General features: G+C 34.8%; 1 protein-coding gene across 1 annotated transcript; it reads right to left on the bottom strand.

The window, feature by feature from the left end:
* Window positions 1-5123: 5123 nt before the first annotated feature.
* Window positions 5124-25765, bottom strand: LOC126377094 (facilitated trehalose transporter Tret1-like). Its single transcript, XM_050024755.1, has 4 exons — window positions 25414-25765; window positions 12967-13107; window positions 9965-10221; window positions 5124-8103 (listed from the first exon to the last, which is right to left on the bottom strand). Exons 1-4 carry the CDS (start codon window positions 25457-25459, stop codon window positions 7129-7131), a joined length of 1419 nt encoding a protein of 472 aa, XP_049880712.1. The 5' UTR covers window positions 25460-25765; the 3' UTR covers window positions 5124-7128.
* Window positions 25766-26587: the final 822 nt, after the last annotated feature.

The following is a 26587-nucleotide window of genomic DNA, read 5'->3' as shown; positions in this document are numbered from 1 at the left end:
AAATTTGTTTTGACACAAACACCTTGAGTAGTTATTTAATAAGAGGTACAAAGTTGTAGATGATGTACAGACAAGATGTTGTTATACCGCGTAACTAACTATTCTACGTGAGTAAATATTTGTAGAAAAATAAAACTGCTTAATTAAGTTGAATTATATACAGAAATAATAATGTAAGTTTTTATTCGATTAGGTCTTAAACCGAAACGGGTTTGTTTTTGAAATAAAATTGTTTTACTTTCATGTATATTAGTTTCGGTGTTTTCATTACATTATTAGATTCATAGATACTTATTTTTTTGGGCTGGTTCTCAGACAGTCGCTTCTGTGAAAATGGACCTGCTAAATATACAAGTTAAGTAAGGGCCATTTGGAAAACGAGATAACGCTTGGGTGATAGATGGTAGATGTTACCAAATTTTCAGGAGATGACGTCAGGTTAAATTAGTTAGTAGTGATAATTTGCATTGATCGTTAAATATTCTTCTAAATATATATTTTTTGTAGACATATCCGATTAAAACACATAATAACGGGTTCTTAACGCGTTTATATCAGGGATATGAGACTCCCCATATCCGATTGTTGCGCTGGCTTCATTTCGACTTAATCCATACAAAAATCTAATTGCGATAATCTGACACCAAGTAGTTAATGCCATCTGAGGCAAATCTACAATAAGACACGTCAAAAAAAAAAGATTGTCTGACAATTCAGTTGAAAACTTTCAAGGACCTAAAATATATTTGCCTAGTTTACCTGCTGTACGTACAAATTCTAGCTCACTTATTATTTTGTCTGAACCTTTGTCATGCTTTTGTGTGATGTAGGTATACTGTAATTTATCAACAGGGTGTTAGTGATGTCACTAACGTAACGAAGACTTTGAGGGATGATTCAGACCATGACTCGAATTGATATCAAGTGGAATTTTCCGTTGCAAACGTATGCAAATAAATATAATAAAAAGACACCAAAGTTTCGACAGGAACGACAAAATCCAGTTGATATCAACTCAGAATTATTCCCCTCAGTATTCGTTAGGGTGTCACTAACACCCAAACATACGTATGTTCTTGAACGGAGTGTAAGTGACATCGTAACGAATACTGAGAGGGATGATTCAGCTCATTATTTTGAGTAAGTAATATCAAGTGGAATTTTCCATCATTAAAGTATAAAATTGAAAATAATTAAGAAATAAAAATATAAAAATCAGGAACTTTGCGACGGAAAATTCCACTTGGTATTATCTCAGAAACATGAGCTGAATCATCCCCTTCAGTATACGTTACGATGTCACGTTAGTGTCATTTTTATGTCTCCTGTATACATACATACAGGATGTGAACCCTGTTTAGTACAAGAGACATAAAACGATTACATAATTGATCTACGGCTGTAAAAATAACTGTAATCATTATGGTAATCACATTCTTAAACAAAAATAACCTTGGACAGCAAAATCTACTAATTAAACAACAGACAACAATGATTAGGGCTGACAATGCTGACATAAAGGCCGTGACGGTGACCGAACCATTTGGAATCGGAGAATTCAAAAATAACGTAGGTGACTCGACAAATGTTAGAACTGGATAATAAATAAATGCAAACGTGAGTTTGTTGGCCTTTACGCCTCAGGTCATTTAAGATGTGGCTTCTTTTGACATGTCTTATTGTAGGTTTGCCTCAGGTGGTATTAACCAAGAAATTAGGAGCACTGAGGACTCTCATCCGATGTAGCATCCGATACAAAAATTTAAGACAATAGGCCTTAGGGTGCGAACTTCAGCTCAGGCTATCATCCGAGAGGGTTTACATTAGTCAGGAGTACAGAAAAGGAAATATGGTAACTTTCAGAAACAAACGTAATTTATTTGCCCATTTGACGCGGGTCGAATAGCTAGTTATGTATAGCATATACTTATTACGATTTTCTGTTTTTACCAGGACAGGTCAATGAATAGGATTCTGGAAATGGTATCTATGATTGATACTTTACCGGGAAATCTTCCCGTGTACATCCGTCTCTCGGGGACATACATAATATACATAAACAGCCTATATACGTCCCACTTCTGGGCACAGGCATCTCCTCAATCAACCGGAGGGGTTGTGGGGCATACTCCACCAAGCTGCTTCACTGCGGGTTGATGGACGTGTTTTAACGGCTAATAGCCGGGACCAACAGCCGAAGCACGGATTATCTTAACTTTTCAGACAATCAGATGATTCAAGCCTGTAAAGTCCTTACCAAACATAGGACAGTCTCACAAAGTGATTTCGACAATGTCCCCATCGGGAATCGGACCCAGATCTCCAGATCGTGAGCCTAACGCTCTAACCACTAGACCACGGAGACTGTTCGGTTACAACCCTAGCATAAATATATACGGCGCTTATACTTTTATGTAGTTATATTTATACGTAGTTATATTTCTATTGTGTTTGTTTAATAACCGTTTCGTTGCATTACTCAAAGTAAATAGTAAACACGTGATAATCTTATCTGTATCGAATAATTTTCCACAGTCTTTGGGAATATTTTTACTTCGATATACGATGCTCCTTGATAAAATAATAAATAAGGAAAAACGGACCTTTTTATATTTTAGGTCTTCTTCTTCTATCGTGTGGGTTGTGATGACCAACCTCATCAACCCTGGTGTCAGGTTTATTATTGAGCCGCTAATGGCCCCTGACATGACTCATATAACGACTACGCACTTACATCAGTAATTAGTAACCGTGAACAACGGCTTAACGTGCCTTCCAAAGCACGGGTCATCTTTTGGACAATCAGGTGATCAGTCTGTAATGTCCTAACCAAACTAGATATCACAAAGTGATTTGTCCCCACCGGGATTCGAACCCGGATCCTCTTGATCGTGAGCAGAACGTTCAACCACTGGACGACCGAGGTCGTTTTTCTAATCATGATAGTCTATGTTTAGCTAACAGGTAACTTTGTCATTATAACGCTCGTCTTCTCTCACGTGGGTTGTGAGATCAATGACCGAATCCATCAACCCTGGTGTTACATATAGAGTCGCCAAAGACCCCTGACATGGCTCATGTAACGACTACATACTTACCTACTTAAATAAATGGTAGCAGGGGCTGACGGCTTGACGTGCTTTTCGAAGCATGCGTGATCTGCCTGCAATGGCCAAACGAAGGACAGTCTCACCTATTTTTTGTTAGACGTGTCCCCATCGGGATCGAACCTAGTACCACCGGATCGTGACTCTGATTCTCAACCACTGAACCACAGTGGCCGTTTTAGTCATAAAGTTAACTATTTCTATATATGTAATCGGTCATGTCAGGGGCCTTTGGCGGCTCAATCATAACCCTGACACCAGGGTTGATGAGGTTGGTATTCTACCTCACAACCCACACGATAAGAAGAAGAACTATTGATATACAGGTTCTGCCCAGTGGCGGCCCTAGCAAAATATTTAGGTGGGGCGAGACCTCAAAGTGGCACCCCTCAGCCCCTTAAAATAAAAATTTGAGCAATCTAACCCGATGAAGTTATCTTGCGGCCAGGGTGAACCAGTCTTGGTTGATTTTGGCGCGTCGCCTATTTCGGCGCGGTGCGATGGCACACGTCGCACCGCCCTAGGGCCACCACTGGTTTTGCCCACGTCTATCGGGATTGCAGACTTGAGTTTTCATAAGAAAAAGTATTTTTTACAAATGTAATGAGGTTCATCATCATCAGCCCATTAACGTCTCCACTGTTGGGGCACGGGCCTTCCCTATGGATGGATAGGGAGATCGGGCCTAAAACCATCACGCGGACCCAGTGCGGATTGATGGTTATTAACGACTGCTAATGCAGCCGGGACCAACGGCTTAACGTGCCTTCCGAAGCACGGAGGAGCTCGAGATGAAAACTTTTTTTTTGTGGTCATCCATCCTATGACCGGCCTTTGCGAAAGTTGCTTAACTTCAACAATCGCAGACCGAGCGCGTTTACCGCTGCGCCACCGAGCGCCAGTAATGAGGTTATATACAGACATTTATATGGATAACTAGTACTTAGTTATGCAAACTTGTTATTAGTTGTTTACGAAGGCAATTTAATGTACCTAAAGCCGAATTCACGTATCACTTACATAATATTTATTTATTCTAAACGGATTTCAGATTACATCGCTTATTAATATTATTGTCAACAACAAAATTGGATATACCTATTTGCTTATGCTTCATTTACTTACTTCAAATGTATTATAATAAATTCAATAATAACTGAACTACAAAAATGAAAGAGCGCGCTCGTTGATGTCTTTTGTATGTACCAAAAAAGAGTTATATAAAATCTAAGTATAGTTATAACAAAAAATTATACAATTTGTATCTTTTATACTGAAATAAATATATATTATTATTTATTATAATTCATCTAGGCTATTTTATGATGCTGTTTATGATTATTTAGGTTACAGTAGTAACTAACTAACTAAAGTAACGGCATGCTATGATGGTCGTTTTGAAGTTTGTCCCGCTCATCAAGTTTCGTATCAATTAATTACTTCCTCAAAGGAGTAAATTGCTGTATTTTATCGTGTTCAAGAAGTTTTGTATTAATTTATATCTACTTTGAAGGAGAAAATTGCTGTACTTTATTATTATCAATACGGCCATCATAGCGTGGCATTAACTCTTGTATACTTACAAGACGGCATTAATTATTTGCCTTATTTGTTTGATTTCTCAGTCCACTGCTAGATAAAGGACTATCCCAACGTACTACTTAAAAACCTACCTACTAATTAAACCTACTTACCTACCACCTACGTACTTGCAACCTATCTACCTAACTCCCCAAACCACCTACCTACCTACCCACTTACCTACACCTATTGATTAAAGCTGGTATTTATTAGCTACTTTATTATCATTATTATTATCCCACTCTTCCGAAAAACTCAACCCGTGACCCTTCACTTATTATTAATGTGGGTTTCCTGTAATATGACTTTCAACACTTTGGACGGGACCCAGCCTGGCTAAGAGCGTCATCATCAACAGATACTTAGCTGAAATTCGCCGTATCCGCTCAGAAACAGTCAAGGTAGGAAAGGTTAGAAGCAAATGAAAAATAAATATAACTCAATAGCATTTTATTTGAAACAATTGTTAATGATTTAAAACAAAATGAAGTTAAAATCGTATTTCAATATTGGCACAATACATTTTAAGTTGTGTTACTTTGAATGCGCATTTTGTGAAAGGGTATTACCGAGAATACTCGTCCACGTGGTATTTTATGTACTTAGAGTTCATTCTTGGAATTTTGTTTATGAATCAAAAATACCACATTAGGGTTTCAAATCACCTATAATCGTCGTCGAAGTGAAAAAGAGACAGTGGAAAGAGTATATTGATATTAAAATGTACTTGAAGAAATAATTATGTTCAAGAACTTTTTCGATCTACTCATAGGAACGATATACGAAGACGTCAATTTTAAGTAAAATTAGAAACCATCGGATACGGAAGATTAATAAACCTTACAAACTTTCAAAAACAATTTGAACGGAATGTTACTCATCACAATAATAATATAAATATAGACATATTTAAAATGTTATAAAATTAATTGAAATATATTTTTACAGTAGCTTTTAGTAAGTAAAATAGTTTGGTAACAAAATACTTATATATTTAGAGATTCTGAAGAAGTTGTGGTATTGTGATAATCTGTATTTAACATAATATTCAGTAGTTCACGATTATATTCCTAATTGGAATAGTTGGACTATGAACTAAGCACCCACGCCTCACCAAGCTTTCTCTTAGACCAACTTCACAGTAAATATATAAGAAAGCTTAGTGAACCATCCTAGCAAGCCGTTTTTGATGCCGCGTTTTATGATGGTCGAAACAATTAATACATACATGTTTATATATTATATTATATACAATTTGATCAAGAGCAGGCTCTTGATCAAATTGTATATAATTTTTGCTATTGCTATTTGTATGTATCAGGATACATACAAATAGCAATCGAAACGAAACAACAAAAAGCCTGGTAATTTTTTATCACAACCGTTTTTTGCTAACACGCCTCATTAGTTTTTTATTATATACATTTCTTATTCCTTTCCTTAGATAAAAAGCTAAATTCAAATTCATATAATTTAACAGGATATAATTATATATATAAATACTACAAATGATGCTGCATATTGGTTAAAATACTACCTATATTAATATAAAACACTAAAAATAAAATATTCGTATTGTATTTTTAAACAAGATGTTAAAAATTACTTATTGTAAGTTATTGTTGCAGCTTTTGCATAACATTCATGTAGACTTAATTCTACTATTGTACTTAAACTGTTCATCATATTTAAGTATATTACATAATAAGTTATAATTAAGGCACAATCGAGATGTAAATATTAAATTATCATTTCATGGATGGTAATATTTGGACTTACAATGTAACTTGTCATTATAAGTAATAGATTAAAAAAATAATACAAAATATTCAGGGATTTACATATTTTACTAGGCCCCTTAGTATCACTGGTATTATCACGTATATTATTTCTAATAATTATTCGATATAGTGTTAACTATTGTACCTATTGTAGGTAATCGTAATAATAAATAATAATTGGACCCCACCAGCTGCATGATTTCGAAATTTTTGGTCTAACCTGTTGATACGTGTTTTATTAGTAAATTATTACAAATGATTATATATACCAAATTGGAAGCCGTTTCAAAGCAATATTATTGTTTTATAGTAAATATTATTATAGTATTGAAGTAAATAATTACAATATAATAATTGTTTAGAAAACGTTTAGTATTGATGACGAAGAGGGTTTCAAACGCCGGCAGGATATTATAATTAACATGCATTGCTGTAAAATTAAGTACCTACCGTGTTACTATAAATGTATCGTAGATCACAGAAATGTCTCGAACTTGAGGAGGACGGTAACTTTAAGTGCTTCCTATGTTTATGCATTGATACAGTAGTGTTTATAAATAGAGCTACTGAAGCTCTGCATTCTACCATTAAGCGGAAACGTTTTATTTGTTTAAATACTTAAGTAAACAATCTGCCGAGATCCTATAATACTAGGCATTTCAAATATTAATTCTAACCGCTGCCCCGTTGTGATCATCTCGTTTCTCATATACAACTTCTCTCTCACTCCTATACAATTTCTCCTGTATCGCCGCAAACGATTGTCCTTTCGTTTCTGGCAGCATTACCAGTATAAACACGACACCCGCAACGGACAGTCCCCCAAAACACCAAAATGCTGTATAGTTCCCTAAACTGTCAGCTACCACTTGGTACAACTTAGTAACAGCAAATGTCATCAAAGCCACGGATATCTGTATAACGCACGTGGCTTTAGATTTTATGTGCGTCGGGAAGATCTCAGATGTAATAGCGAAAGGCACTGTGGCCAAACCTATCGTGTATGAAAATATAAATATAGGAATCACAACAATAGGAATGAATCTGACACTGACGATGTACTCATCGCTTTCATGCTTCATGAAGAAGTATGCCCCTATAATAATGTTGGCTAAGGCAACGCCGCAGGAAGATATGAGGAGCAGCGGCTTTCTTCCGAGTCTGTCGACTAACTGCGAAGATATTGCCGAGGTCATCAGCTGCACGGATCCGAGGAGGATGCAGGATTCTTCAGCGCCCATGCCACCGTCAGCTGCTCCAAATATCTGCTGCGCGTATGATATGATCGCCGTGCTGCCACAGAATTGCTGAGTGAAATATATCCCCATGAGGATTATGAGACCCTTCTTGTTTCCGCCGACGGTGATCAAATCTTTCCAGTTGCCGTTTTCTTTCATATTCTCGTTGACTAAATGGGTCATGCTGTCCAATTCCTCTCTCACGTAACCTTTGCCTCGTAACCTCTTCAATGACCTCTCTGCTTGGTCGGGTTGTCCCGACTTGAGGAAGTAGTATGGAGACTCCGGCATGGTAGTGAATGTTACCACGAATAGAATCGGTATTGTGATGTTGAAGCTTGCCAAAGCCAGCATGGATACATATGGTCCGATGCAGTACTGTGACAGGATCCCAAACTGAAAATTAAAAAAGGAAATTCAATTTTAAAAGCAAAAATCTGTTAAATTAATATGATCTACCTACCTAATTAATTTAATGTTTGTTTTTGGAATTTACTTTGTTCATCAAGTCCTTTACTAAATAAACCCTTTTCAAATAGAAGCTAATGTGAAAATAATTCGTAAGCATGTTTTTAAACATTAATGAGATTGCCCAAATAACACTCCTTGGAATGTACATACATTCATCGTCATAATCGTACTCGGGAAAGTAGACTAATGAAATAAGACTGAATAAGTACGAAGCTCCAGCAACGATGGTACTACCAGAAAATAACATGATTTTTTTTCCCTGAAAGTGCACGAATCGAATCGACTAATTCAGTTCGGCAATGTTCGTCGCGTTAGACCAACGCTACTAATTAATGCTAATCGCATAACCTACTGGTTAGTCACCGTTTAGTACTATTAGTAATGCTCTTCCGAGTTTCCAAAGGTGGGTGGAACCGTCCGCCATTGATACGCAATCGGTACTTACTTAAATCTATAGCCGATAATCACAACATAATTCACCAAATAGCTGAGGTATTTGAATGGTAGCCCTGACATGACACTTCTACTATTTTTTGTTTTTTTTTTTTTGTTTTTGTGCAGGTTAAAAGTGTAGATTGACCTCAGATCACATTTAGTAGCGGGCCGGACATAAAGGGGTCCCTGAGGGCTCTCATCCAGTAAACCTGCGAGGCTCACCGTGTTGTCGGATCGAATCAATATGTTTTTGTGCAATGCATCTGAATTCATTTCAGAACTGGAACTTTAAACCTGTCCGAATAAGGATTAATGTCAGGTATTTTTGTAATTTTTTTTGTGCGATTTCGTCACCGAATATTAACGTGAATAAATAAAACTATTCCATACGTAAATACATGAAAGAGCATTTCAAATTCTGATTGAATCGAATATTGTATTGTATGCGTCGTTATCGAGATAATGAATGCGTACACGTGTAAAATACGCTCGTGACAAAATGTGCTCCATCTTTTCTTTTTATTCATTTCCGGTTCGGTTAACTTGTATAACATGGTGACAATCATGCGGCGTGAGAGCCTTTGCCTCTCATAATTATGTTATCTGTGCAAAATAACATGTGACGTCATTGTATCGTAAAATATTTAGAAAGTTTCATGTACTGCCTTAGCATAGCGTTGAAGCTTTGCGGAGACACTTAGTCACATTAACAATAAATTTATTTTGTACCTAGTCATTATATTAACTTCAGTAATAACTGTTGAAGGATGGTGAGGTCCTACATGAGTTAAGATGTACCTACAAGTTATTGTTTAAGCCTTGTTACATCGATAATGTCGCTTCGTTACAATTATCCGAGTTGTAAAATTTTGCTTTTGTGCCAAAACCGTATGACAATATTTAAAATGTGAATACATATTTCATAAAATTCATGAGGTATTGACTATTATTTCCGTATGAGCAGTGTTCGTATTCATCCTTTTATAGCATAATAGACGTTAAGGTACTAGGTACAGACTACCTTATCCGTTTGCACATAAATCAAGGACCAGATAAAAACATGAGATAGGCATAGTAATCTCAGCCTTACGATATATCAGTTAAACAAGATCTTGACATTAACATCTTGAAGACTATTCCTGCATCATTTATTTTATAATCTATTACTTTGCACCTTCTCATGTGCGAAAATATGTATTTAAGTTGTTATTGTGTGTGTTTGTTGTTTATTATGAAGCAATTTGGATCTAGTTAGTACGTAATTAGCGCGACAATATAAATGACAGTTTTTTTTATTCACCTAGTTGTATAAATAATATCATATAACTTAAAGCAAACTCGAAAGTTCTACCTTGGACATAACAGTAATGAGCGTTGCCATGGCACCTCTGCACTCATCCGAAGCTATCTCCCCTAAGTACATGGGCGCGGTGGTGTAAGCGATGCCGTAGCCCAGGCCTGAGATGAGTCTTGACACGTAGATGGTTGGCACGTTGCCTGCTAGCATAACCAGGATCCAGCCGATAATGTATGGAACAGCTGCCAGGAGTAAGGTCTTCTTTGTACCGATTCTGTCGGCGAGGTATGACGCGGGGATGGGGCTGACGGCTGAAATTCCAATTTGAATAGTTTTAGATATCTTTCCTAATTCAAAAATAGGTATGTGACATTTCTAATATTTTCTCTAATTCAACAGTAATAAGAATAAGTAGGTATTCAAGAATAGTGGGGAGATTTTCCAATAAGTGTAGGGTGTAGATATCCATGTGCATAAAAGTTTATTGACTTTTTAGTCCAAATGGTTTTGACTAGAGTTTCACGTGGCGGCTTATTCTACTGTTTTAATATAGAGTACTTTATGAATGTCAATGTCATTCACACTAGCTTTAACAAATAGTAAATATAGGTAGGGAGAAAGCAAAGAGTGCGGTAACGCAATAGAAATGAATACCACAATTGATTCCTTGAAACCGCCAATAGGCGGCGCTAGTGGTATTTTAGAACGCGGTATCGAAGTTATCTGTACGTTTATACAAGTAATCGGCTATTGGAATCATCAACATACATACATACATATCTTTACGATATTGTTTTTTGATTGTCTGAGTAGCTGTTTCCGGCATCGTCAGACATAAAAGAAATAGTTAAAACCGATTGGAATTGGTCGTCTAATTGTATATCCTATAAGTGTCAAATGTCAATAATTACTTATTTGGGAGGGTGTTTTTTATTTTTTTCTGCTTGAAATTGATGAGTGTTCCATATAATAGGTATGCCTCTTGATTACCTGTCCCTTTTCTTTACGGCGGATAAGAAAATGACAATTTAAAATAAAACTAGATGGTCAAGATGGTGTGTACTGGAATCAGCACCACTTATTTGCTTATTCCTGCCTCACCTATCCTAAACTGAATATGGTATATACATAGAGAAAGAACGCTTCTACTAAAAATAAGATTTATCTTCTAAGTTACTAATTAAGTTATTATGATCTATCGATAGATGGGGTTGAATTAGAACCAAACAAAACTTATTGGATCAGAAGAGAATATAAGCATATTCTATCTGTAGTCTGATTGATGATCGAAATTTTAGACATCAGGGGGGTTAAAAAGGCCAAATCAAAGCAATTCATCTAATAGAGCAATATTACGATTTGACATTTGCGCATGTAAAAGGTGCTCAATGCAAACAAAATGTCAAATATCAATATTATTTTATTAGATGAATTGCAACTTAATGTGTGCACCCGAATGGGCACCAATGTATTTTATTTCATTTTTATTAATAATATTAATTTTATTTGATTTTATATAATTTAATTTTAATAATGGAATCTAATCTAATGTACTTATAATTATGGATATTAATCTGAAATAAATAATTTGAATTTGAATTGAATGACCTTATTGGACCCCCAGTTCAGATCTCTTGTCAACCGGTTCCCTGCAGATGAGTTAATTTAATTTTGGTTCTGAGCTAGTGTATTAGTATTGATAAAGGGGGAAGACTTACGGCGTTTGTCGGTGGTCCTACTAGAATGAGAGGAATAGGAATAATTATTATTGATAGTCCCACTTGCAGGTAATTATGTTAATCATTTACATCTGAATACTTCAATCTAGCTCTATATTAAATGAGCAATAATTAGGTAGTCCATGCGAATATTGCTAACGTCATAGCTAGAGCGCAGTCTTACTTAGTCGAAAAGCTCAAGTCAAAACCCCCTGTTCCACATATCCCCAGTCTGGTTTGTCCCTACTGGTAGGGAAGAATGGAATATTTTTCCACATATTGCTACTAGGGGGCATAGAATAATATTTTGCTTCCACCTATTTCTACTAAGATACAGTACAAGCAAATAGAAAAATAATTTATTGCAGATACCTAAAAAACCATACTCGACATTACTCAAATTAATAATTAAATTTCTTAAACAAATCAACATAAAATAATCATCGTAGCATTTCTAAAAAATGTCCAACTGTTATATCCCCTGTAGTCACGGATCACATAAATTTGCTCCCTCTTTTTCGGGATAGGGATAGACGAGTAGGGATATGTGGAACAAGGGTATCAAAACGACAATTATACAAACAAAAAATCACTAAGCTGACATTTTTAACTGTTTTTCAAATATAATAATTGAGTAAACAGTCAAATTGTCTGTGTCTAAATTAAAAACAAGAGGTGTTATTTTTAAATATAAATATCATTTTACGGGATAATTACGAACCATGACTCAGGATTATTGCTATTCGTGAAAATGTGTCCTATTTATAATAGACGGGTCAAAGTTCAAGGGGGTGTGGGCGATACCGTACATGTATCGAGGTGTTACGCATTTGTTATCTCAACATTGTAAATTACAAATAGGATATTTTATACCCCACCGACATTGTTGACTTTAATTAGTGAAGAAAATTCGAGTTGTTTATTAACATAATTATCTTTTTGTTTTATATTTCAGACGTGATAATGAGAAATATTGAACGAAAGAGGAATAATTACACAGTCACACCTTATAAAGGTTAAATAGGTACATATTACGTTATAGTTATGTATAGTATAATAAATCAACATATTTTATATCAAATATATAAGTAATTAAATAAAAGTAGAGGAACTATATCATAGAGTTCTAGCAAATTCTAGAGATATCATCATCAAGAGTAGCAACAAGCAATAAAGATAAGTTTTTTATACTATGTAAAACCAATTGTCGTCTATTAGTCTCGCAAAAACTTGAAAATGGCCCGATCGAATTTGAATACTTTTTGTATGTGTTTGCGTGGTTTCATGGACGACTTTGCCCAGCATTGGGACAATTTAAGCTAGGAAAAGTTCCCTTACCCGAGCATAGTATCATGAGCGAGACTATCCATGAGCTCTGGTCGGCAGTGGTCTGTATAGGCGAGTCTGGAGCTAGGAGTATTGGTAGCGTTGGTGACGTCCAGCCTACGGTGGTCCCCGCCGCCGCCGTGATCAGAGTCGCTGGAAAATACACGTTTAATTGATTAGCTCAACTGGTAATCTTTATTGATTTGACACTGTTAGGTAAATGCCCGATCTTACCAACCTTGGAGGCAAGTTTATTCTTATTATTGAGCCGACAGAGGATCGTTATATTGATCATGTAACGACTAAAAACCCTCAGTACTCCTTAATAGTAAATTGTAAGCTAAGTAGTGAATTTTGTTACGTAATACTGTACGTGAGTGTTAAAAATATTAGTTTCATTCCCTTACTAATACTATTGATAGAAGGAGGATTCAGTTCTTAGAATGAACATAAGTACGTATGGTTTAAATGAATAAGATTGATTGAGAACATACAACTGATGAGAGATGAGACTGTTTGAGTATAAGAAGAAAATAAATACATTATCATTAACCTAAAAAAGGAAAAAAATAAGATTTATAGTATTATTTTTTTTTGGATAAAAAATTCTACGTAAAGAGACCACATTGTACATAATACATGAATTAAATCTAGTAATATTTTTGCTGATCGTGAAATGGCATTTTTACTCCTGCAAGCAATCATTTTATATTGAATCAACATCTCATTGTAATACGAGTTATTAACGCCAAACACGTCAATGTTAAAGAACCTCCAAGTATTTTTATTTTCCTGTGTTATTTTTATACACAGGAAAAGTGCGTCTAAAACAGTAGATATAAGTCTACAAACATAATGTATAAGTAGGCACAATCCCATGCATGCACACAACTGTCTACATGGATTGGCAGGCAAATGTCATCAGGTTTGGTGTGTGTATGTGGTCCTAAGATAAATAAGATGACAGTCGACAGGTCAACAACCTATCGTTTAGAATATCCATCCATCATGATATTCATTATATCTAGTCACGACGTGATCCCTTTGTAACTTTTTTACTTCGGGTGATCATATCTCAAATGCTTGCAAAAAAAACTAAAGACTTTTGAGAAAAATATACTTTTATTATTTATTTCATAAGGTAAAATAACTTGTGCACTAGTTACATCTTATTTTTAAAATATTTTTTGTGCAATAAAAGGCTAATATGTTTTAATTGTTGTTATTATAATTATATGTATTTATCAGCTGGGCAAACGCTGAAACCGTATCGAAACACACGAGTAATGACGACAATCAGTACTTTTGGTTCTAATTTGAACCTTATTTATGTCAGTCTTCAGCCCATAAGCCAGCTGGTATGACTATTAAGAAGAGTTACGTCATTCGCATTGTTCCGAGCAGACATTATGGTAAGCCGTAGTGACATCTGATTATTGCGGGCACGCAACAGCGATCACCATAACAACTTGTTACGTGTTCGCGGAAATGATAGGCAGATACACAGCTAAGAAAAGAATGAGAATAACACTGAAAAAATGAAAAAAGTAAACCATAATGTGTGCGTTTAAGACGGTGAGTGACAGAAATAGTCTTATAAAACCAAATCAAGTTAAATATACTTTATTGCACACAATATATGAAACATTATTAAAAAGATCCATCCCAATTGCATCTGGAAAGTCAGTAAAGAAATACCATATAATTAATAATATAATTTAACTCATTATCATCATCACATCTGGTTGATGAAGTTGGTCTCCTGCACTCGCTCAAACAATTGTAAGGGATCACATAGATACGTCCAAAGTAGATAATCTAATATTTACGCAAGCGAGTCCTAGGGACGTCTTGAGAGTAGTTGAGAGCTGTTAATTCTTTAGAAATCAAAAAGACTGCAGTTCTTAGTCTTTCTGTTAAAGTCATTAATCCGTTATTGAATGCATAGCTCCTTATCTATCATGTATTATATTATATATTTAATACATGTGTAGCCAATGGCTTGTTTCCTGATTTAATGAAGCACAGTAAAGTCATTCCATTGTTTAAGCTGGTAGTACTTCAGACCTTACTAATTAAAGGCCAATATCTATACAACCAACTCTTAGTAAAACATTTTAATTTAAACAACTTAATAAATAAGTTTAAAGAACACATTTATGAAAACTTAATCATCATTGGCCTTATTGGCCTTATACGTCTGTTTCAGACGATTTATGACGTCATTGCCTCGAAGAAATGCACTTTCTTTCATGGCTTACTATACTTAATATACTTATGTAAAAAAACATATGGAATTGTTTGGAAAAAGTAGTGATTGGCACATTGTTAATACCCGAAACAAAAATAAACTTGCTTACATGTCAGTCAACTGCATAAAATCACTAAATCTTTTAAGGGGCAATGTATACGTTTTTACAATAAGATTTCCATTGACATTAAAAATTTACCTATGAACAGTTTTAGGACAGTAGGTAACTTAACATAAATTTATAATAAATGGTTATTATCTGTCTGGGAACTAATATTAGGCAGCCAAATTACTAAATTATCTAATAATATTCTGTTTTTTTTTTTTAAATAAAGAACGTCTAGGGCCCTGTGCCGGGGTGTTTCTTGCAGCTTCTTGTCCCCGGCGTTTCTTATGTAAAATTGACGATTCAAAGTGTAACTATGTTACCTACTAAATGAAGATATTTTTGAATTTTGGTTTTTGATCTAACAAAACTACCTACACAAGAGAAGTCCAGCAGAAAAGTATAATAATACTGATTTAGGTAGATATTTTATTAGAAATTGATACGCATGTTATCTAGCATTCTCGTATTATCAGTGAGATTGGTATCACATATTTGAGGTAGGTATAAGTAGGTATATTCCGTTGAAATGAAATAGTGACGAAACTTCGATTTACATTCAAGATTGAAATGTAATCAAAGGTGTAATTTGTATGGTGTTGATAAGTTTTGCTATGCAAAGTGATTATACAAGTCGAGATTTTTTTTTTTGTTCGTAATTTATACGATGTTGGAAATGACTTGCCAGTATTTATAATTTCTTTTAGTAGTAGTGTTACATAATATGACTTTGACCTTACAGGTTAATTGCGGCATTATTTACCTACATGCGTAATTTATTTAATTAAATGCAAGGAAAACATACATACATAAATAAACTCACGCCTATTTCCCACCGGGGTAAATTTCTGCTTCGATCCTGATATATTTTTCTTGGTCCCTTCACGTTTATCAATCGTTTCACGCGCGCCGGTTTAGAACAGATCTTCCTAAACCTTTTTAAGGAAAAATATCGTGATTATTTGCATTTTGGAAAAAATAAGAAAATAAATTGAAAAGAAAAAAGGAAAAAAGAGAAGAATAATGTGTGAAATAAATTGTATTGTTCATTATAGAATTTAGCGGTTTCCCGCCAGTATTTTTAAATTATGTTGACATTATGGTATTCTGACGATTTGCAACTCGGCCCACCACAATAGGGACTTTGGGTTACTTTATGTATGAATGGGTATAATTTCCAAATTCTCTCATCATCATCAATTTAAGAGCCACGCTCTTGTCGGTGTAGCATTTTCCATTCCAGTCTATCAAAGGCCAATTCCTTGACTTCCCTATAAGACACGACGTTAACCTTTTCTTTAATCTGTTCCATGTAAGCTCTTCTTGGTCTTCCCCTTCCTCTCTTTCCTTCTAGCTTTCCTTCTATGATGTTTTTAATGAATTCGTCGTGTCTTATTAGGTGTCCAATCATCTTGCCTCTTCTGTCCTCAATAATTCTCAGTATTTGTCTCTTTTCCCTTACTCTTACTAGCACTTCCTCATTTGTAACCCTTTCTGTCCAACTTATTCTTTCCATCCTCCTCCAACACCACATTTCAAAGGCCTCGAGTCTCTCTCTGTCCTTATGTGTCAGTGTCCAAGTTTCACATCCATAGAGGGCTATACTCCATACGAAGGTTTTGACACATCTTTTTCTGATAGATTTGGCAATCCTAGCCTTGAATATGCACCCTTTGTTATGGAAAGCTTGTTTTGCCATTGCTATTCTGGTTTTAACGTCTAAAGTACATCTTGAGTCATTCGTTATTATGCTGCCTAGATACTTAAAGTTCTTTACATTTTCAATCGGGATATTATTTAACTTAATTATTTGGCTGTCTATTTTTGGAGTTTTGGAAATTGTTAGAATTTTGGTTTTACTTATATTAATTTTAAGGTCGTATTTTTCAAAAACTGTGTTCATTGTGTTAAGTAGGGTTTCTAGGTCTTCTTTATTACTGGCCAGTGCCGCAATATCGTCTGCAAATCTGATACTAATTATATTCTGTCCATTTATTGTTATTCCGTTACTGATTTTAGCTATTTCCTTCATGGCACCCTCTATGAAAATGTTAAATATTAGTGGAGATAAGGAACAGCCCTGTCTTACACCTTGCCGTACTCTAGCTTTTCTCTTCACTTCTCCTATTTCTACGACAGTTTCCTGGTGTTTATATAGTTCGTATATTATCCTTCGGTCTCTATAATCCATTCCTACTTCCTTCAACCCCCTCATCATTTTCCTCCAGTTTACCTTGTCAAAAGCCTTTTCAAGGTCTATAAAAGCCACGCTGGTATCCATGCTTAAATCCAATCTCCTGTCAATTATCAGTCTTAAAGCTAATATTGCTTCTCTTGTACCTTTCTTTTCCCTGAACCCATACTGGTCATCTCCCAGACATCCCTCAGCTTTAGGTGTCAGTCGGTTTTGAATGATTTTAAGTAAAATTTTTGAAGCCTGTGATATTATGCTCAGTGTCCGGTGTTCTTCGCATTTCAAAGTATTTGGTTTTTTTGGTAATGCCAAAGTTTTACTAACTTGAAAGTCTGTTGGTATTTTGCCAGTTGTATACATTAGATTGATTAATTCGTAAATTTCGTTCACAAATTCTCTATAAGTAGTAAATACAAAACATCAACATTCTTTAGTCATTTATTCCGTTCATGTATATTATCTACGTGAATTAAATTCTAGGAATTGTGTGAGAAAACAGTTCATCGAGCTCAGGTAAACGTTGAACCTAGATAAAAGACTAAACAAAGAAACAAACGCTGTGTTTGTTGAAAACAAAACTATTGTCGTGTTATCTATTGAGGTAGAAGAGCTACACGCTACGAGGGTTTTCCTTTGCTGTAAAGTGAAAGACTGTAGGTATAGACTGAAATCGAGGGTTTAATATCTAGTTTGATTTTTATCTAACATTATTATTTCACAGGGTTGTTTTTAGCGCCCAACTGGGCATCCTCAGGCCTGTTGTCTTAAACGTTGTACCGCGTGAGAGCCTTCAGCGCTCTCCATTTGTCCGGCCAGTTAATGCCATCTGCGATAAACCTACAATAAGTCACGTCAAAAAAAAGGTTGTTTGAAGTTCAATGTCCCAATGATTCTGAAGCTATTAAGTAAGTACGTATATAAAAATAGAAATATTTTGCCGATATCGTGTTTCAGTTTGTATTTATATTCCCACTTTGAGACGGTAGTAACCGTTGTAAAAATTGTTTAATAGTAAGGACAGTGGCTTTCTTTTTAAAATCGTTATTTCTTGTACTCTATGGTCTTAGCTGCCTAAAAGTTAGGTAATAAAGTTCTTTTCTCATAAGTTTTGCGCCTTTTTACTGCGGTCTGGGAACGTCGATATATGGGAACGTTCTCAAAGTGGGAATGGTTTCGGTAAAACAGTATATCACTGATTCCATATTTATCCGGGAGAGTACTAGTTGTCAATAAAAACCTTTGTTGTAATGATGGAATTATTTTCTTTCTACGGCTACAAAATTGGGTCTAAAATGACATTCAACCTTAAACTATCTTATTAGGTATGGAACTTCAAAATGCTTTTAATCGCATACACTCTTTTAAGAACTTACATTAGACTCTTCCTAGAAGATAATATTATGGGCTATCTTTACAAAATTTACATACCCTTAATCCCTGTCGAGGCAGCGAGAGACATAAAGTTACCAGATGAAACATGCAGAACACTTAAAACACTAATAGCAAAAGAGATTGCCAACTATGCTTGAAGTTTGGGACTATGCCTACTTCAATAAGGAATGCAGGTGCGAATTAATTGTATATACATGTATGTAAATATTGATTGCTGTATTTGGAAGTGATGAATATTATAATTATTATCTTCCACGCGGAATTGACGTCTTCGTAAGTTCACAGAAATCACAGATACTAACTAAGTAACATAACATAGCTATTTATCAGACAAATATATAAAAATCCCAGACAAAAGTTTGAAATATACAATAGTTACTTTTGGGTCGTCGACAAAGAATCAGACACGATTTTTGTAAACTCCCAGGAGACTGGATAAGAATAGAAAGATCTACTCGAAAAAGGTTTTGCATTTTCGCAGCGGAGCCGCGGGCATTGGCTAGCTAGTGGATTTTGAAAAGAAAATAACGTTTCACTTTGGTGGAATATGCAACTAGTTTTGAAAGAACTTGACGATTTCTTATTTCTTATCGTACCTTTGGTGGCCCTCTTATTTAGTTAAGTACCTAAGTATTGTGGGCGAAAGTGAAAGTGGGCGGAGGGCTGTAATGTCAGGGGTTTCGTTACGGTTGTTGAGTAATACTGACGGGGGCTGTTCTAATGAGCTGGCGTGACAGGGGCGTCAGCTTTTTCGAGGGGAAAACCATTATCCGTGCCCGGGCCGGGTGTGACAGGCGGCTGGCGTGCTAATAGCGCTGTGTTGGCGCCATTGCGATGACAGCCCGATTATTGCCATTTTACTGGAAAACTAAGTATACAACGAAAATAAGACCGAAAAAATGTAACATGATTAAATTGAGGTAAACATTCATTAAATAATTTTATGCGACATTGAAATTCATTGCTATTTAAACGAATTTTCAGTCATTATAGTCTTTTTCTATCGTGTGGGTTGTGAAGTGAATTACCAACCTCATCAACCCTGGTGTCAGGGTTATTATTGAGCAAAGGCCCCTGACATGGCTCATGTAACCATTACTCACTGACAATAGTAAGTAGTAACCGGGACCAATCATTTTGCTTTCGGACACCGAGGTGATCAGCCTAATCAGTCATTAGTATAGTAATTCTATAGATGTATTTGATTTTCCTGAAACCACAGATACCTAAGTAGTGTATGCTACATGTTACAGAATCAGGTTTATGATGTATAAATGAAATATACTGTGACACATTTGATAAGATTTATTCACATTTAAATCTGGAATCATATCAGTGTAACATCTTAAATGTTGCGAATTGATTATAAAAATCAAATCTAAGAAAGTATTTTATAGCGCTTTACAGTAGGTATTGAGGTGTTCATAAACTGATGTAAATCTGACAAATACGAGTACAGTTGTGTCAGGTTTCAAATCCAAAACTCAACATTTGTTTGTGTAACTAATATGTATTATATCTAAGTCTAGTCTAAGTATATATAAATACACAAGGCTGCATGTAATTATGGGTTACTATTAAGCAATTCATTCGTATGTCGTTGTATAGAATCAATTATGTTTAAAATATTACGTAGGTAAGTATATGAAAACAAAGTTGTGGCATCAATGAAGCTCTTATATGCTCTAAATATATACTCCGTTAGATTAATGCCATGTTATATTATGCCATAAAGAACAACCATTCATTGTGTTATCGCGTTTGATAAGACCGCATCTTAATGATTTATGTTGGAATCATTACACACATGATGAATCAATTGAGAACATTCGAAACATTCATGAGGGACAATGAACTCTCATACAAAATTGTAATAATGATAACATAGATAGATGATCAATACAAAAAGTGTATGTAATTACCTAGATTTATACACTAGGTATACGGAATATATATATTTCCATCCCGTTGCTACGTGAGTCCTCTTCTTGGGAGTACTTATCCGATTATGAATGTTCTACTTATTTATTAGGGAGGTTTCTATTTACTTTTCTAGGGATCCCGATGGTTTATACAAATATTTATAACTGAATCGTAGTGATCGATATTTCGAGAGAATTGCTGAAATATTATTAATCAAATTGACAAGCAATAGTACCGATATACGTATATTCTCTGAGCTATTTACTTTTGCACTAAAATTTAGTAATATCATAAAAAGTCATCATCATCAATTTAAGAGCCACGCTCTTGTCGGTGTAGCATTTTCCATTCCAGTCTATCAAAGGCCAATTCCTTGACTTCCCTATAAGACACGACGTTAACCTTTTCTTTAATCTGTTCCATGTAAGCTCTTCTTGGTCTTCCCCTTCCTCTCTTTCCTTCTAGCTTTCCTTCTATGATGTTTTTAATGAATTCGTCGTGTCTTATTAGGTGTCCAATCATCTTGCCGCTTCTGTCCTCAATAATTCTAAGTATTTGTCTCTTTTCCCTTACTCTTACAAAAAAAAAAAAAAAAAAACATCATAAAAAGTATATATAACATATTTATTTATGTATTGCTAATCATTAATAATATGTATTAATAATCAATGGCACGAATGCCAATAAAATGAGCTTTTAAGGGTAACGGTATTTTTACAAATCTTGTAATTATGTTCAATATTTTGGACATTCAAATAAAACATGTCTATTGCTTAAGGCAGAAATAAACAAAAGCAATAAAAAACATAAGCATTTCATTAGAGAAAATCAATTCAATCGAATAAAATAAAGAAATTACTTCTATTAAATGTGTTATGCAAAAAATACCCATCACATGAAACTAAATTTATGTTAATTATTCAGAATTTTTAAGGTCAAATCATAATGTAAACAAAGAAACAATAGGATCCCAATGCCTACTATATTTATTTCTTTTATAAGAAGACGTCTATTGTATGTAAAAGTGTACACGATATCCTATCGATTGAGAATCGTAAACGCAAAAGTAAATGTTTAACCTAACCCAACACACTAATTTCTTAGAACGAATGATCTAATGTGTGTTATTTAAACGTTGGAAAAAATACCTTATATTGCATTACCTTATTTTATATTGTAGGAGTAGCATTTTTTGTGACTAATATGGTATTCACGAAATATTAATTGAAATAGCTTAGTTTTAGTTGATTTTGTTTCAATCATTATTATCTCTAAATAACCTGCAAGTACATATCTTATGCGAACTAAATTCCTCAAGAACTGTACAACATAATAATATAAAATGTGTTTATTTTTCTGAAATAAATATTTAATCAACTGGCGTTTGAAACTTTTAATTATTTATGGTTTATAGAATTCATATTTATGAAACACGTTGTGTTATGCATGTATTGTACTTCAGTATGGTGAATAATAATAATATTTTAATTTTTATTTCTTATCATAAATTGACTTATCTATTTATTTATTTATAATCTCGAATATAATAATATTAATAATATGATCATGTACAACCGTAAAGATTGTTGATATAAATCTTTTTAATACAATCATAAGAATAACGGCCTCTGTGGTCCAGTGGTTGAGCGTTGGGCTCACGATCCGGACGTCCCGGGTTCGAATCCCGGTGGGGATATATCACAAAAATCACTATGTGATCCCTAGTTTGGTTAGGACATTACAGGCTGACCACCTAATTGTTCAAAAAGTAAGATGATCCGTGCTTCGGAAGGCACGTTAAGCCGTTGGTCCAGGTTACTACTTACTGATGTAAGTAAGTAGTCGTTAAATGAGCCATGTCAGGGGCCTTTGGCGGTTCAATAATAACCCTGACACCAGGGCTGATGAGGTTGGTAATTCACCTCACAACTCACACTATAAAAAAATTATAATAAGAATAACTTTACTGAGATTTATTCGGATTTGGCCAAAACATCAAGCATAGCAATAGTATATGGAACCAATGAAGAACTACTAATTCAGTATCTACATAAGATTGAGTTTGGCAATGAACAAGATTACTAGAAACTGCTTTTGGAGATGTTGTTATAATGACATTTTTTTATATTTGTAAGAGGTTTGGAGAGGGCAAGTCCGGAATAGATGGCCTTAAGGGAGAAATGGCCAAGCGAAAAAACAGAACCGTTGACCAGATCTTGCTTGAAACTGTTTATTTCGCTTCGGGTCGTGTGTGGGAGCTGAGGTAAGAACATTTTTTTTACAAATAAATAACAAAAAACAAGTAAAAACCATGTTGATTGTTTTGACTAGTATAAAATTGGTTTAGAGGGTTCGTGTTCTACATGATTGTGATGGCTTTTAAAATAATGGTAATTATTGTATTTATTTTGAAGCACGTCTAACCTCAAAATAGGTCACCTTTGTCTTGATTTGTTTGAATTTTTGGGTGCGGTCATCTCCTCGGGAAGAAAAGGAGAGATGATGCTGATCATCTCTCCTTGATAACAGCTGTGTTATCAATGTATGTGATGGCTAAGAAGTGACGACATACATTTTACAGGGTATTAAGATTACGCAGAGAAACTTTAACTAAAAGTTATCACACTGTCGCGGGGGTGGAGAAAATTACTACGAAACACTTCTCGTCAAATAATGCAGTGTATGCCAGTTTTTGGTACACGAAATGTGGACTGAATTTAAAGACATTCTATATGCGGTCTGGAAAATAAAGACTGATATAGAATAAAAGATAAAATCAAAAACTATTGGCAAATTTAGAATTAAGTTATGACTATCAAACCCGAACACCCGAGGTTTGGCAAAATAAGTTTTTTTTTTAATATTTGTTTTGGCGTTCTCGTTACATATAGTTAATTTTGTGTTTAATATCGCAAAGTTAATTAATTAACGTTTATATAGAATTAAATATTTTTGCAGTAATGCTTTAATAGTGTCTAAAAAAGTCTATGGCCAACTTTCCCTGACTTACCCTATTAATTTGCGGAAGAGGAAAACGTATTTCATTATTCGATGTGTACCTTCGTCAAATTCGCTAGAAATATATTAGAATTACCTTTCTGTCCGTATTTTTTTTTTACCAAAAAAAACCAAGTAGGACAATATACTACAGTAGGTAAACATGCGACGTATATCAATTTTCGAAACAATTTAACATGGCGATGTCGTAAAAATGGATTTTAATGAAAACTTTCAATAATAGTGGCAAAGGTACTGATTAGATACGCTCAATAAAACACGATAGTACACATACGACACTTTTCACACGTTTTTTTACAGGAAACGTTTTGTATGTAACATTCAACATAACATGTCCATTACAATTGCTTTGTTCGATTAGCAAGTAAACAAATGGTGTAAAAGTGACCATGTTTAGAACTGGCCCATTTTTGTTTTTGCCATTGGCGAAAAGGTAAACTAGTTAGGTGTCTTTTATCATCATCATCATCACTTATTTGATAGACACACAATCTTACATGATTCCCCCATTACACACACTCAAACAGACCCTCATATTTTAGTATTCTGCGTTAGTAAATTGTCGTTATTATAAATTTAGAGCCTTCATAATAATTGCTTAGGTGTGTAAAATAATAGATTTATATCTCTTGAAATTATTTTGGTTATACGTTATTATTTTTCCTTGAATTTATTATTATTTAAAAATAATGAAGCTATGCGTGAAATATCTTGCAAATTGATTACTCCGCATTTATTGGAATAGAAATGTACATTTTGTAAGCTTGCGCGAATAATGAGTAAGCAGTCATTTCATTTTGTTTGTCATGTTTAGTATATTTAATAGACATAGTTGTTTAAATCACCCGCATAAACTGTAAGAGAAAGTATATTTTTAGACAAGGTTGAAAAGAAGTCACTTGGCAACTGTTTCATACATATTACCTTTTATATGTAGGTAATATATTTGAGTAAAATAATTCAACTGAATTAACATTAACGAATAAAAATCGACGTTAAAAATATTTCATGACGTGATTATAATACAGTATAAACTAGGCATGTATAATGATAAGAAATTATCTGTTTGGTTAGATCACTTTTATGAGCCGAGTTCGATGAAACTTCAGCGAGAATGTGCAACGAACTTTTTGTAATTAAATATGCATATCGTATTTATTTATGTTAGTATACGCGATGAAAACAACGTTATCAGTCAAAACACCTGTTGGCACCTTCTAATTAACTTTAACATTTCCACAATCATATTAGCCGAGGTGCAACTTCAACAGACATGAAAACAAAACAAGCATGACATAACAAAACACAAGCGACTGAGTTTCAGATTGATGTTATTACATATTCAATCAAAAATGCCCAGACAGTCATGTCGGATGCAACTGACGTGGACATTTTTCGAGAGTTATCACAGGCACTACACTCGACCCAATAAATAAGAGATGTCGTCTGCAGATAAAAAAGCCGGGCTCCACCAGTCAGTGTTGCCAACATTCGAAAAATCACACGCACAAAAACAATTCCATACTACTGAACGTGTGTGTGAATAATTTAAAAATAAAACAAACAAACACTAACCACTGAGTGCTGCTACATATTCTCTCCAGTTGCGGCTGATGCTCATTGCTGGTATTCACACGGACTTTTGAAATAAACATTTATGCTCTGTGATGGCAATTTCAGTTCATGTGGGCGTTACACAGTACCGGGCGTGCAATGTACGGAAAACAAGCGTTTGTTCAGGCGCTCTAATATTAGGAAGCCACGTGTTGACCGCGATTCGTCGTAAGCGTGAATGGGTAGAGGTTAGCTGAGCGTGCAGACAATATTCCCGTCGGCGGCGGCGGTCGGCTTCAGCTGTCACAAGTGACACTGACAGTAGGCGGCCGCAGCGGCGCGACGGCAGCTTGCGTCTGTTCCTACAGTCACCAGTCGCGTAGATAACGCCATGCCCGCTTAGCTTATGATTATTTGATTTATCACTCAGCGACGCGACGCCCGCTAGATAACGTCATCGTCATGCAAATCGTTTTACGCAGAGTACTATAGTTTACTTTTACAATTGTTGATATTGAACTTATCGCGGGAAAGGGCACAGTTGTTTGTACTGTTGCTGTGTGGAGTTTCTGGTACACTGACCTACCTTACTCGAAGGTGCGCCAAGTGACGGCGAGACAGCTCCATAGTTTTAAAAAAGAACGGCAAAACATACCATTGAGTTAGTGACTTCCTATTTTAATTTCTTCTCAAAGAACCAGTGTATTCAAAGCAATACCTTGATATTTATACATACTTACTTAAATACTTTTAAAAAGATAATCGTGCAATATCTGAATTAATGAAAATTTTGAGCGTAGCAAATCTACATATTTAATACACAAATCAAATAAAATAGTGTTTATTAAAATACACAAATAAAATAAACGGTATTTCTTCAGCAACAATAATAAATTCCCGAAAGAAAAATATCTCTGGAACTAGAGTTTATAAAACAAAATAGGAACATTGACAGACAGAAAAAGACGAGACAAAATTGTGCTATAAAATGTTTGATATATTGATAATGTTATTTTTTTCCGATGAAATTATTAAGACACAACCAGCTTTTTATGCGAGGTTGCTATAAAAAGAATATCAGGCGATAAAAAATTAGAGCGAGTTTGCATTGGAAACTTCAATGACGTGCAAGTAGCCTTTTTAGATTTTGTAGATTGGGGTTTCCGTTGATTATAATTAAAAAAAAAGCTGCCGG

This window comes from Pectinophora gossypiella, chromosome 2 (genome assembly GCF_024362695.1).
Source record: "Pectinophora gossypiella chromosome 2, ilPecGoss1.1, whole genome shotgun sequence".
Classification (NCBI taxonomy): Eukaryota; Metazoa; Arthropoda; class Insecta; order Lepidoptera; family Gelechiidae; genus Pectinophora; species Pectinophora gossypiella.
Note: the sequence above shows the minus strand (reverse complement) of the source record. Positions and strands in the feature narration are given on the sequence as shown.